Source organism: Pyxicephalus adspersus, chromosome 8, assembly GCF_032062135.1.
Source record: "Pyxicephalus adspersus chromosome 8, UCB_Pads_2.0, whole genome shotgun sequence".
Lineage (NCBI taxonomy): Eukaryota > Metazoa > Chordata > Amphibia > Anura > Pyxicephalidae > Pyxicephalus > Pyxicephalus adspersus.
This window is the reverse complement of record NC_092865.1, coordinates 48,219,559-48,234,275: the sequence shown is the minus strand read 5'-3', so window position 1 is coordinate 48,234,275 and position 14,717 is coordinate 48,219,559. Positions and strand designations below refer to the sequence as shown.

Genomic DNA, 14,717 nt, shown 5'->3' with positions numbered 1-14,717 from the left:
CTTCAGGCTCTCCTGTGTTTCTGTGCATCATAGAGGTGTCTGGGGCAATGTTCTGAAAACTGCATGTTGGGTTATAAGCCGCAGACAGTACAAAACACAGGCTGCTTTGAAAGGTGGGTGGTTGTCATGCTCATTTTGTTCATTTTCATGTACTGCCATTAAAAATGGGCTTCAGTGCACAAAATAATGCTCTTGTGGAACTCCGTGAACTGGCATCATTGTAAATTATGTTAAAGCAGTGCATTTGGTTGGTAAAGGAATGGTAAATCACAATTGTGTGAACATAACTCCATTGGCTCAGCTTATTCCAAAATTTTGGCTATAGATATGTATTAGGCTTCAGTAAATCTGTTATGGACTGGTCTCGTCACATCCCACTGTTTATTCAGTTACCTGTTGAATTCACCTGTCCTTTCTCCTATACTCAACTACATAAATCATTGATGTGCACGTGTTGCAGGTAAACCATACCACCATGACACTGATGCTAAAGAGGTCCAAGGGGGCCTGCAAATATTTGTTTCAGTTTAACCTGAAAATCCAGGCCCCCTATACCCAAATAGTCTTCATCACTCCTCCCATTTACCAATAGACTGAAATAAGCAATACATTCAGTGTTAATGTGTACTGCACCCTTACGATCTTTAATGTAGTCAAAAGAAAAGTTTTGGCACAAAAAAAACTTTATTTCAACCTCTACAAAATTCTGTTACACTGCATTTAAAACATGGCAGCTCTGTCAACTGCAAGTCTCAGCAGGCAGGATTTTATTTCACATGAACCTTTTAATTGTTAAAGCCCCACTGAGGACAGTAATGTGGATGTATACTGACCATAGGATGGATCTAGCACAGGTGTGTTCAAATGAGAAGATGTGGAAAGGCAGTCTGACATCACAAAATTGGCAGGGGTTACAATGTGAACATATTGGGCAGAGTCATCTGCATGGAGCCCCCAAACCTAACTGACTTCATTGTGAAGGTGGATCCTGGCATGCTACATAATGCCATGCATATGACTGCAACTAACATGCATTATGTAATGTGGGGCATCGTCTAGATTTGAAGCTGAAATTTGCATTTGGAGCTCTAGGTTTATGGAATAGTTTGCTAACCTTGCTGTATGTTGTATTGCAGATTGCTATTTATTTTCTAATGCTGCCGTTATTTTAACTTGGCAGTCCAAAACTTGTGGCAGGATGCTTAACAGGGCAGCACTATTCTACATAGCGCGCACTGATCAGAGGAATGGCTGCTGGTCCACCATCCATCTGCAGTCCAAAGTTTAGCTTTTCAGTTTATTGTAATTCTCCCTGAAATCCAGAATGTAAAGTTCCTAGCTCAGGTCCATAATTTCAGTGCTGCACATGGACATGGAGTCCTTCTGGATGCTCTCAAACAAGGAAGCCAGCTCTGGATTACCTCTGATCTGTGACAGGAACTCCGTCATGGTCTGGCTGTTCTGCACCTCAGGGATAATGAGGAGAGCAGTGATGGTTCTCATGGCTGACCGCTTGAGCTCATCCTGTTTTTCAAACTCCTGTTTCACGGATCCAGCTTTCACCTGAAATCATTGAATGAATGATCATATTATTGGATATATTTATCCTCTGGTATGACTGATCTAGAACACCTGCTGAAGGGACTAGCAGTGAATGTGAGTGGTGTACATCCTTTTGAGATTGCTTGTCAACAGGGTGCATTATTCAACAGCTGTGGTCACCACTACTGTTCTTAGGTGTGTTAAATAGCTGGTCCCCATGCTGAATGCTGTGGTTTCATCTACCAGTCACATCACAATTCAGAGATTTTAGTTGTTGGAAACCAGAAACACACCCAGAACTGCCGGATACAAGCTACAGATATAGCTCTTGAATAGAGCATAAGATGAGTGACAATGACAAGACTATGGCCTTTAAAAAGTGATCCAGGAGGTGTAAATATGATTGGAGTCATCAGACAGGAAAACTGTTTCCTTTAGACTTGCAACATGATTGTACTAATGGAAACCTGAACTGACAAAACTTGTCACCTGCCTGCCACTGCCCTTAATACTTTCTAAACTGATTTCCCAGAACAGGCAATGCAAATCGGCATGAAGCCAGGATTTCTTTTTCTCCATGCTCTTCTCAGCTCAATGACTCAGAAAGTATTGAGTTGCTTGGATCAGTATGCCTAAAGGAACAGCCAGCTACATACACCAAGCAGCCAAAACATTAGAACCCCCTGGCTAATATTGTGTAGGACCAACACGTTAGAAGCAGATTCTTTAAATCACATTGCATCTGCTTTGTTTCTGTAGTGCATACACAATGGGCCATCCACATAATCTAAAAACTCAAACTATACTCCTTCCTATTTAATGTTTTGGCTGATCTGTGTATTCTGTTATTACAGGTTTACTTTTAAGAGAAGAGAGTACTGTTGTAGATCATTATAGTATCATTCGGTGACCCAATGCTGGGTTTTCTGGTGCCGATCTATGCCCCAATTTGATAAATGGACATGAAGCTTTTGTACATACCTTTGTTGTTCAGGTGGCACGTAGAGGCTCGATAAGCTGGTCTAGGCGCTGGAGAACTGCACTGGGGCAAAGAGTAGACAAACGTGTCAGGATGATGAAGGTGAGCATCTGCAAAAAGATCAAAGATCACTGGAAATCCATGGTACTGCAAGGCACCATAGTTTGTGAAATTTGGCACAGGAAGCAAAAGAAATGTTTCCTAATGGTACACTGAAAGCAAACAATGAGCTGGCAGAGGTTATAACCCTCTCCTACTCTCCAAAACTAGTAAAAGGTTTGGACTATACATCAACATTATTGCGTCTGCTAGAACAACATCCTTTGGGAAATCTCCAAGGAAGGTCACCAGCTATGACTACTGAACTGAAAACTGAGCAATTCAGGAGGGGCCTTCTTTGTTACAGTACTGACCCGAATGTCATAGTGGTCTTTCAAGCCATCCTCCACGTGGTTCAGGTACTCGAAAATATCTAGCTGGTCCAGACAGCTCTCCAGTAAAGTGTACATTACTTCAAAGGCAGCTTTCCGAACGTCTAGTCCATCATCTACTGTATGTTTAAAGGGACCCATCTCCACCTTAAAAACATAACCAAATTCAGTACCCAAAAAAGCATATTTGGGAAAAACAAACGCTGCCAAACCAAATCATTTGCTTCAATTTGCAGCTTCATAGAGAAGAGAAAATAATAATCTGATTTGCTGATGTCTAAAACATGCAGAAGTCATAAAATAAGTCACCTCTCGGATCAGCTCCTTGCGGACCTTGGTCTCATTATACAGAGGTGGGAGAACACTGTTTAGCAACTTTCTGACAAGAGACGGCTTATTATGTGCTGCAGAATTAAACATAACCAGAGCCACGCGTCGCACGTTGGGGTCTGAGTCCTGCAGGGGTTTGAGGAAGTCTCCTGTGTATGAAATAGAACAGAAATATGAAATGTGAAAAAAGGCAAAAAGTGATTTATAAAGCGGCAACAGGGAATTGCTTATATTTGACATTGTCACCTGAAGAAAAGACCGTAACTTTTTAGATAACTTGCCATTTCTTTAAAATGTTGCTGTAATTTTATAAGATAAATAGAAAAAAATTCAATTTTTTGAGGTGCAACAGAAGCAACTGTCCTCAAGGCATTACATTTTTATATTGATTATGCTCATTAGATTTCAGTTGATTTTTCCATTTTCTTTTCAACTCCGTACAAGATAAAAAAAAAACTATAAGCAAAATAAAACAGAAAGAAAAGGCAATGTGCAGGAGAACACAAATGAAATATTTTCAATATCCTATTAATCCTATTTCTCCCCTCACCTATACAATTCTTTATCAAGCTGTCAATTGGAGCTGGCTGGTCAGAGATGGTGAATTTGATTGCTGTAATGACGGTACTTCGTGTATGAGCAGAACCTGTCAGAAGCAAAGACAGACCATGTAACAGGATTGACTTTCTTCCATGAAATTGTTATTTGTGTGTTACGCTGACAGTGACTGAGGTGCAGAAAGAAAACGTCAAGTAATATAGGAACATTTAAAAAATAAGGTATTTGTCTGGGCAAAATAAAAAACAGATTCAGTGCACCTCTCCAATTCAAGCCCATAATTTACCCCTTCAAATGCCCATAATTTACCCCTTAATGTCCTTTTGGACTGTACATACGCTAAAGGCTTAAGTTTGATCTCTATGCCTCACCTGATTTTAGCTGTTTGCATAACCTGGGTAGGAGCTGTGAAGGATTGACCAGTATGAGTTTTCCGAGACATTCGGCCACCACATTCCTGGTGCCTTCCTCTGCAGCTTCGCAGTGCTCAAGTAAGAGTTTCCATACATCTTCCTGGTACGGCCTGAGCTCCTCGCTGGGTAAAGATGTCAGGGCTTCCTTGAGTGAATGCAGCAGAAGGTATTGTCTCCTCAGCTGCCCTCCAATCTCATGCAACAAGAAAGGCAGAAAATCTGCTGGACTTCCAACACAAGAATTTCCTAATGCATATGAAGCTGCAGACTTCACCTCTTCACTGGGGGATGCAAAAGCCTCGAGGATCACATTCTTCAAATCCTTCTGTTGACTTCCAAGGTTCTTCTCACGTCCAATCTCTGCCAGGGTCAAGAAGGCCAACACTTTCACATGGTCACCGACGCGAGGGCTTTTGGCATCTTGTATGAACTGGCTGATGGATGCATTGGATTCTTTAGGACAAGCACTTGCTAAGGATGCCACACACTTAGCCACCGAATGGAAGGCCTGTTTGTGAAGTGTAGACCCAGAAGAGCTCACCGGCCCTGTCAGTTGCTTGAGGAGCTCAGCATAACCAAGATGGGGAGTGTGGCTGGTAACCAACGCTTTTAAGAAAGACAAAATGGAGGTAAGGGCTCCTCCTTGGAGCAGAGGGGAGTGGACAAGTTGGAAAAGTTGGGGAAGGGTCTGAGTGTTGAGCTTGGAAAGAGAGGCTGGATGAGCTGACACCAAGGTGGTTAAAAAGTCAACAGTAACCTGAGCTATGTGCATATCTGATTCAGCAAGTAGTGACGGAAGTTCTGCCACAACTGGATCCAACATGGGGGGTTTTAGGCAGTCACTGTAATTCCTAACCAGCACTTGAAGAGCAGAAACAGTACTGAGTCTCAAAGCCCGTTGGTTCTTCCGCAGAAAGGAAGCTAAAATAGGCAGGGCATCCTTCAACAAAGGCCGCAAGTCAATCTTGAGTGGAGAACCTGCTATAAGAGTAAGAACTTTTACCGCAGTAAGCCGCGTGATCTCGTTGCGGAGACGTTCGAGGATAATTTGGAGGGTGGGCGCAAGGTCTTTGCCAAGCTGGTCACCCAGATGGCTGATGAGATGGCCCATGCAAGACAATGCCCTCTCTTTCACCTCCTGGTCTATGTCAGTGGCCTGCAGCCTTTTCAGTGTGGCAGCGAAGAGTTCCTTTGTGTAGGGCGAGGGCTGAGAGATTTTAGCTGGCTCTAAAGGCCGGATCACTTTTACCAGCTGCTGTGCCACCAGCAGAGCCTCAGAGGTGATTTTGTAGAAGGAGTCTGATATACAACTGACTACAGGAGGCAAAAGGGCTGGTAGGTGCGGTTGGAAGCAGTCGGGGGGGTGGCTGCTAAGGATCACGTTCAAGAAGGTCAGAGTGTCCAAACGCATGTTGGAGCTGCTGGATTTATCCGTCAGGGAGAAAACAAGCCCTGGAAAAATAGAAAAGACAGTTAAGAAAAAAAGACAAAAAGACTGAAATCTCAGTTTTTTGGCAGAGGAGACACTCCCCTTCCTTCCGAAAGTTTATTCTGTATTTCTATTGGAGAGATATCTGCTCCGAGTTTAGTCATTGGATCATAAACCAACATATATAGGAGCCTAGGGCCCAATTTAACACAGTTGCCCAATCTAGATGCTGCTATCTTGCAAAGTGTCCCATTTGAGCTGATTTATTAAAGATCTCCAAGACTGGTGAAAATTGACTATCATGGGTGATCCTAAGTGGTCCAGCAATACTGGAAAATATCTGGTCCAGGATTGAAAACATTTGCAAGCAAATGATTTTTGAGAAATTCATTCCAAGTTTGTTGGATCCCCCAGTTTCATCCATGATAGTCTCCTCCAGTCTTGAAGAGCTTTGATAATTGGGCCTATTGTGTCTTATCAGAGATACATCATCCAAGACACATAAGAAGCCAATCAGATTGCAGCAATAGTTAAAAAAAAAAACTTTTGGGTTGGCTGGTTTGTAAGCTTCCCCAAAACATATTTTTTAGACTAAATTGTGCAAATCAATCTACCCAAAAATGATTCTCTTACCTGGGACCAGAGCCGGGATGTGATGGGAAAGGCAGCCAGGGAGAGCACCAGTTAGTTCCGTGAGAACTGCAAAACAGCCTTGACGAGATTTGGTGCTTTTATCCTTTAGGAGTTTATGAAGAGATTTCATTACAGATGGTACCTGTAAGAAAAAAACTGACAGAATTTGAATTGCAACACACAAGAGTTCTTTGCTTCAGCTGCTTTCATGTATGTGTAAGCCCATTCAATAATTCACTCTGTTACATATGGCCCTGATGAAGGGCGCAATACCAACACACATTGTCAGGTGTAGTCCACTGTTGTCACAGTTCATCAGGTCAAAAAGCAATATTATGCAATATACAATAAGTGAATGTTAATGGGTGATAGGAGAGACTATTCCCTCAGAAAGCTCAGTCTAAGATTTCAATCATATCTAAGGAGTCACAAGGCAAGCACCTTCTGAAGTGCTTTCTCTCTAGATAACTCACAGTGCTCTGGGAATTCTATGTCGTGTATTACGGTGTATGCATAAGGATATATATTTCAACCCATAGAAGTCAGTGTGGCGGCAAAACTTACCACTGACCCAAAATAATGTGCTTTCCCTTGTCCCAGAAGTCTACCTACATAAATCAGATGACTGTGGCCAGCAGGGATTTTCAGCATCTCCAGATAAAACCTATCACCTGGCAGCACCTACCTACTGGAACCTTTGGGCCCTTCTCTTTACAAAACCTGCCCAGCGGAACCGTTGGGTCATTTCTCACATCCACTAAAGAGATCACTTTGTGCTGCAGTTTCTCCATTAAAGTTCATATACATCTAAAGTTAGGGGCAGAGGCATAATTGAGGTCAGGGAGTCAACATAACATTATTGTGAGGGGCCTAGGACTTACACAAATCTAAACCCTAAAAATTTGCAAAATCTGTAAATGAAAGAAAAAAAAAGTGTAACAAGACCGACCTGTTTCTGCAGAGCAGTGAGTGGTGTGTCTCCTTTGCCAGCGGTCTCCACATTCTGTCTCCAGCTCTGAGATGCCCGCGTCTGTCTCAGCAGGGCGATGTAGGCAGAGAAGATGTCCGATTTGACGTTCTCCTCTCTTTCCTTGAAACGCAAGATAATGGCGGGAGCAACCATCTTGTAGAAATGGGACAGCAGATCGGGCCTGCCGGTGATCAGAGACTGCAAGCACTTTGTTGCGGAGCGCCTCACCTTCCAGCTCATGTCATCATCATCACTGTATTCCTCCTCGCTCTCTGAAAGAAGCAAGCATCGTTATTCCACCAATCAGTCTGAACAGAAAATATGTTAAAGCACAAATGAACTCTCAATTTCAATATAAATATATCAAGATGCAACTAGAAAAAAGGTCATTATTACCCAACAGCCATGGCCAAGTCAAAAGTAGTGGAAAAACCTGACCCCTACCAGTATGTTGCGGAGTAGGACCCTTGCTTTCTGTGGGGAAGCAGTGGCTACTCTTTAGAGGACAACACAACCTTTGATGAGTCATAACTAGAGCTCTCTACATGCTTACTGCTGATTGGGGAGCTCTTTCTTGGCAAGGAGGAAAATGACATGAAACCTTTGCAGAGAGACCCCTGGTTACACACAAAGAGCTAGGGTCCCACTTTGCAGCATGGTAGGGGAAAGCATTTCTGCTTGGACTGTTGTGGCTGTAGAAAGAAAACAAACCGTAAGGTGTTACACAACTTTTGCTTGATGTATCCAAAATGTATTTCTTTGATTAAAAATGAGGAGGTTCAATGAAGCTTTAATCCTATCAATGAGTGACAAAAAATCGGTTGCAATGGAGATGAACTTACCAGACACACACCAAACTTCTGCTTAGTGTGGTGAGTTTCAGTAGCTCAACTTCCCCTGCTCCCAAGCAAAGATTCAGATGATCAGTCCTTCCTTCTCCTTATAAAGCTCCTACTCCTATGTTTTTATTATTTATTACAAGGTTGCAAAGTCACTGCTGGGAGATAGAGAGCTGAGCTCCTTCAATATGCATCTTGGAATGATTGCTTCTGTTTACAGTTTAGGGATATATTGCTCCACAGTGCCTGCAGCTACAAGGGTCAGTGGTGGTTTATATTAAAGCTTGTAAGGAAAACAATACAAATCCCAAAGTGTGCTTACTTTTTTAAAAAGCTGCAGCAGCATGGTTATGCAGCAGAAACATACATGAAGGTTGGGGATCTGCAGTACTTGGTACTTCTACATGTCATGTAAAAAAGTTCTGTATTTCAACTTTGTGTCTACAATTTTAATGTGACCCAGGTGTTGTTAAAGGTAACTAACCTTGCTCCTCATCGCTCTCGGTCTCCATAGCATCCTCTTCCTCCTCGCTATCGTAATTGTAGTTGGGGTCATAGGCGATGTACTTCAGGCACAGCTCCGTGATGGTGGGGACGTAGGACGAGATCTCCTTTGGGCAGCGTTTTATAAAGGACTCCATGGCCTGGAAACACTGTTCCTGCAGCTCATCATCTTCTATCTTGCAAAAGCCGATAACCAGAGGTACTATTCTGTCCAAATGTGGCCCTGGGGAGAGCAAAGAAGGATCCTGGTATCAACGTCTTAGTAAATGAGAAACTAAAGTCAAATAACTTCATTTTAGGTTTGGATAGAGCTTTTACTTTTGTCTAGGACCCATTTGGGAAAAACTGACAATTGCAAAATTACTAGTACGCCTATAATCATTCAGAATCAATTTCACATAGGAATGTTTTTGGTATTGTACGTCTCTATATTCATGATGAATCGGACTGCGCTCCACAAAACATGTAGAATATTCTTAGAGATCACATGAGATATGAATATGTAACTTTAATTCATAACGGTATTTTATGGATTTTAATTGTTATAACTAAAGTGTCTTTTTTATTATTGTAGAATTGTATGATATTATATTGTTAGTAACAAATGCTGTTAAAGTCCCCTGTGCCTTTGTTTCTACAATTTGTAGTGTGATATAGGGATTGGGTGATTACACATCAAGGGAAACTATATAGTTGGGACTTGACCCAGTATTAGCAATATAACCCCACCATACCTAATCTGTGTCCTGCTTGCCAGCTGACCGCCGCCACACATTGAATGTAGGTCCTGGTGGTTGACGTTGACTCGTTCTTCTTCATTTCACCCACAAGGTGGTCCACAAGTTCGGTGAAAAGGCTGCCATTGCAGGTCTGTACCAGGTGCCCAAGCGCCAGCACAGCTCTCTTCCTCACAGCGAGTCGCGGACTGGTGAGCTGGCTTAGTAGACAGGTTAGAATGGAAGGGTGGAAAGAATAGAGAGCACCTCCTAATCTGCTAGGGACAAATATAAGGTTAGAGAACGGTACAATATCATATGATAAAACTCATGTATATCAATGCCAACCTTCCCAACATATCCGACAATATGTCAAGAGCCTCCAGCTGCACGGCAGCGTCATCCCTTTTACCAATGGCTCCGGTCAGCTGACCCGTGATCTTGCGACATACATTGGCAGCCAAAGCTGAACCTGCAGTAAAATCAAACCATATTAATACAAAAAGAATGCGTGTCATAGCTATGAAACCATAAAAACTACAAGCAGCAGCATTTACACACTTTGGTTATTTACATCCAGATGATTAGATCATGAAAAAATGAAGAACGCATTAAAAAGATTAAACACTTTTGCTGCAATACTCACCTTCACTCCGGGCCAATCAGGTCATAACATGTATGCATTTACAAAAATACATTTAAGACATATTATTAAATACAGAACAGCATTAATTTGAGTCTTTTATATATGCTGGAGTTCTGTTAATATTCAAGCTACCCTGTCATTACTAAAGAAAGAATGTCGGTAACTTTTCTTGCTGCTCCTGCCACGAGAGTGCTGCCTTGTTCAGGTGAATTCTATGGGAAAACTGACACTTACAGAAGTGTTACTTCCTGCAGAAGTGTCAGCTGCAGTGTTCTGTATTTCTAATTCCTGACCTCAATACAGGAGACTACTGTACCCTAAAGGGGAAAGTTTTCAAGCATGCAACACTGGACACAAATCCATGATTATCTCTGACATTCAACTGATCCACATGTCACCATGATGAACCTACGTGATCCCTACCTGAGCTGGCTGCAGGTAATTCCAATATTACAGTCTTCAGGCCAATGCTGCAGATATCTCTGAGTTGCTCCTTGTCGGATAGCATGTTGCTGCACAAGGTGTCCACAATTGCCTCCACTTGGTACTCCTTCACTTTCCCCACAAGCGGGCCCAGGCTATCAAAAGATGCAAACAGAGCAGGATATAGCAGTTCCTATCAGCAAAAGTGTGTAGGAGAATACCATGGGTTTGTAATGAATCAAAATCCAATCATTTGGAACTGGATTGGCTGCACATTTTGCAAAATGAAGGAATGTTTTGACAAGGTTGGTGGAGCAGCTTATGAAGGCACCCCTGTATTTTGCTTGAGGAAACATTCACTGTAGTGAATGTATAGTAGTACATATATAGAAGTATAAACCCCAACGTAGAACCTTTGTAATATTTTAATTTCTGTCGTCGTTCCTAATAGGAGATTCATTTTCTCTATTTGTCCTATTGCATATCATCACCACAGGGACAGAAATCTGGAAGCCCAGGGGCCAAGCTGAGAAGCCTAACATGCAAGATTACATGAGACTTTTTGTGATTGGTTTTTCTTCTGTTTTAATTCTACTTATTAAAAAATAGAGGTTGTATGCATTTGGGGAAAGATTTATACTTTTTAATAACAGTCTTTAATGCTGACCTTTGAAGCTGTTCTACATGAACAAAAGGGAGAAGAAGGAGAGAGGGGGAAAGGAAGAGGGGAGAGAGAGCACATAGAGAGGAAGAGGGCAATGAGAAGGGAGAGAGAGGGAGAGACAAGGAAGGGGTTATAAAGGGTGGTAAAGGGAGAGAGAGAGAAAGAGTGAGGGAGAGGAAAAAAGGAGGGAGGGCAGAGGGAGGGGAAAAGGTAGTTAAAGATGGAGGAGAGAAAGAAAAGGGAGAGAGAAGGAGAGGAGTGAAAGAGGGAACGAGAGGCAAAGAGATATAGAAGAAAAGAGAGAGGAGAGTGAGGGAAATTAAGTGTTGAGAGAGTAAGGTAGAGAGAGAGACAGAAAGGGAAAAGAGAGGAAAAGGGAGAAAAGGATAGGAAGAGTGAATAGAGGTAAAAAAGAAACGAGAGTAAGTGATAGGGGAGAGAGAGGCGTGAAAGGGAGGGAGAGAGGACATAGAGATGGAGTACGGAGGGGAGAGTGAGGAAGGGAGGCAAAATGAGAGGGAGAGTAGTGAGAGAGAAACAAAGAAATGGAGAATGAGGTGAAGGTAAGAGAGTGAAAGGAGAGGGGAGAGAGAGAAAGCGAGAGGACAACGAGAGATGGAGAGGGGAGAGAGGGAGATAGAGACAGAAAGAGAGTGAGTGAGAGATAGGGTGAGAAAATGGGAAGAGGAGGGAATGAGGGAGAGAAAAATATATATTAGGAGAGAGAGAGGGAGGGAAAGTTGTGAGAGAGTAGGGGGAGATAGAGATAGAAAGGGGAGAGAGAAAGGGAGAGGGAAAAGAGAAAGAGAGGAGGGTGAAGTGAGGTGAGACAGGGGGAAAGAGAAAAGGAAAGGAGAGTGGACAGAGTGAGAGAGATGGAAGGAGAGGGGAGAAAGAGGAGTGGAAAGGAGGGAAAGAGAGAGGACAGAGATAAATGGAGGGTAGAGGGAGAGTAGAGAGAGAGAAGAAAAGGGAGAGTGGGGTGAGGGAAGGAAGGAGAGGGGAGAGAGGGAGATAGAGAAAGAGAGAGAGAGATAGGGTGAGAAAAGGGAGAGGGTGTGAAGGAGAGGGGGAAATAATAGGAGAGAACAGCGAGAGGAATAGGGAACAGAGAGAAGGGGAGTGGAGAGGTTTATGGTAATTGTCAAAAGGATTTTTTACGTATGTCAGGCTGCCATGGTCATGTCTAGCAAGGATCCAAGTGCTGCCTCACCTGACTTACATATAGAAGGGGGTCCCCATTAACCGTTGTGAAGACCCCAATGAAAATCAGTTTTCTTTTGATTTTCACCTAGCATTATGTAGATTATTGGTAAGATGTTACAGGATCCCCACACCTCTCTCACCACTTTACTGCCAAGTTCTGCACCTCTCCATTCTTGTCCTCCAGCAGCTTCAGTAACATCTTCACCACTTTCCTCTCGCTGTCTTCATCCAGCTTGATTGAGTCCTTCTGCAGCTCCATCATCAGGTCATTGGTGGCCATAAACCTTCCAGAAAAAAAGAAATATCTATCTGTTATTAGATCCTAGGTGACTTTGGAGCTAATTCTAAAAACTGGAGAAAAGTAAGCTATAACCTAACTAAAGCTATAGCTAAATAAGCTATAACAAATGCAGGAAACGTTTTTTACAGCAGCAAACCTCACTCTAAGCCCAGCTTTTGCTAAAATGTTCACTTTCAGTTCAGGAATTTCCCATGCAGTACTCCTTTTTATCAGTAGATGTCCTCAGCTTGAAGTTTAACTTCATTTAACCCACTTACCTTAAGCCCAGGTTGTCCTGGGCCCGCCCCCTGCCTGTCAGTGGATGGTGAAAGGAGAAGCAGCACAAGCTTATCTGTTTGTCTAGATTGTAAGCTTACTAGATTGTAAATGTTTTGCGGCTCCAGACTATTTTTCTTTAGTGGAAGAGGAGGCAAAATGGCTCTTTTGATAGTAAAGGTTGCTGACCCCTGGTCTGGACCAACTATGTCTTATAGGGTTTTTTATCTGGGATATGTTTATTTCCCTAGTGGTTGAACTTGATTGACTTTGTCTTTTTTCAACTTAACCTGCTATGTAACTTTAGCACCAACATATTACATAGCACTGTACAAAGTCCATAGTCATGTCACTAGCTCCCCCTCAAAGAAGCTTACAATCTAATGGCCTCGCCATAGTCATGTGTCTTTATTACAGTCTAAGGTCAATTATGGGGGAATCCTATTATTCTAACTGCATGTTTTTGGAATGTGGGAGGAAACCGGAGTACCCAGAGGAAAGCCACACAAACACGGGGGGAACATGCAACCTCCATGCAGGTAGTGTCCTGGCCGAGATTGAACCTGGGACCTAGCGCTGCAAAGGCCACGGTGCTGTTCATATTGTTCCAGGTTTGGGGCCCAGGATGAATTTTAGGAGTTAGGATTTGGGGTAGGGAAGGGTTAAGTGTTGGGGATATGTGTCAGGATTTCATGACACTTTTTAAATTGCTGTCTGTCCCTTCCTGTAATGGTGACAACCACTCCCCTCACTGCTTGTATAGGTGTCACACAGACAGGAAGTAATAGAAAAATCTCCCAAACAATGAAGCATCTGAAAAATGGGGGTCACCCCCATTATCCAAACCTCACCACTTGCTACTGATCCCTCTCGGCCCCCACTGGGCCCGGACACATGGTGGCCTACACAGTGACCCCACGCTCACCTGAAATCCTTGTCGCTGGATGTCATTTTCTCCAGCAGGCTGGAGATGTGATAGGAGATGTTGCTCATGGTGATGACACCCTAGAAAGCCTCAAACAGAACCCTGGGGGGGGGGATTAAAAAAGCCAGGCGTTGCTTGTGACCCTTGCCTGGGACGATATGGCGACAGCAGCGACACGCCTAGGGGGGTGGAGGGGCTATCGTTTGCTGTCCCCTGTTTAGAAGTTGCTGGAAAACCTGACACTGCTGTGGATATAAATAGACGGCGAGCGTCCCAGAAAAGACCCCTGCTGGCGGCTCAGGGAACGCACCCTTAAACGCAAGCCACAAAGGCCACTGATACATAATGGAGCCTGTCACATGGTACACCTAGGGTGACAACGCCGTTTGATCAACAGTTAATTTGCACAGCAGGGTTGTCACCCGTGTGATCAGGGTGATGTTACACAGAAGTGGGGATTTGATGTAACACTTTAAAGCCCAAGGGATCAGGATGGTTTTTGTTGTGATCCTAGATGTGCTGAATACAGAAGAGACTCATGGAGAAAGGAGAAATGGGGCAAAGGGGGGGGGGGGGGGGGGGGGGGAGGCTGATAATGGCTGGACTGTAAGAAGGGGCAATAGGTGGGGTTATAAAAGTGGTGGTGGGGATAATAGGAGGCTAGGAAGTGGTTAGTGTTAGTATTAGTGTGGGGGGTATAATGGGGGGCATTGAGAGTTGTATCAGTAGGCGTAATGAGGGACATTGAGGGGAGTTATGTTAGTAGGGGGTACAGGAAGGGGGGTTGAGGGTTTTATCAGGGTGGGGATAATGGGGGGCTATGAGGGTTATATCAGAGAGGTGGGGGACTGAAGGAGAAATAGAACACTAAGAAGGGGCAATAATAAGGGGCTGGGAGGAGGAGATCTATCAGCTTGTGGGGGGCATAAGTGGTGGTAATATTAGCAGTGGTG

At 43.4% G+C, this 14,717-nt stretch overlaps 1 protein-coding gene across 1 annotated transcript; it reads right to left on the bottom strand.

The window, feature by feature from the left end:
• Window positions 1-665: 665 nt before the first annotated feature.
• LOC140336993 (cullin-associated NEDD8-dissociated protein 1-like) lies at window positions 666-13,960 on the bottom strand. The gene is made up of 14 exons (XM_072420485.1): window positions 13,765-13,960; window positions 12,424-12,567; window positions 10,414-10,568; window positions 9,693-9,816; window positions 9,363-9,619; window positions 8,609-8,851; window positions 7,265-7,557; window positions 6,316-6,457; window positions 4,212-5,705; window positions 3,833-3,928; window positions 3,262-3,431; window positions 2,935-3,099; window positions 2,524-2,631; window positions 666-1,563 (listed from the first exon to the last, which is right to left on the bottom strand). The coding sequence occupies exons 1-13, from the start codon at window positions 13,830-13,832 to the stop codon at window positions 2,533-2,535; spliced, it is 3,450 nt and encodes a 1,149-aa protein (XP_072276586.1). The 5' UTR covers window positions 13,833-13,960; the 3' UTR covers window positions 666-1,563; window positions 2,524-2,532.
• Window positions 13,961-14,717: the final 757 nt, after the last annotated feature.

Bases quoted from the DNA above. Each gene is read 5' to 3' on its own strand.
- LOC140336993 (XM_072420485.1), bottom strand. From the start codon at position 13,832: ATGAGCAACATCTCCTATCACATCTCCAGCCTGCTGGAGAAAATGACA. The intron at 9,817-10,413 runs GTAGGGATCACG...ATTTTACTGCAG, and splicing joins ATTACCTGCAGCCAGCTCAG to GTTCAGCTTTGGCTGCCAAT. The intron at 8,852-9,362 runs GTATGGTGGGGT...TGCTCTCCCCAG, and splicing joins GCAAGCAGGACACAGATTAG to GGCCACATTTGGACAGAATA.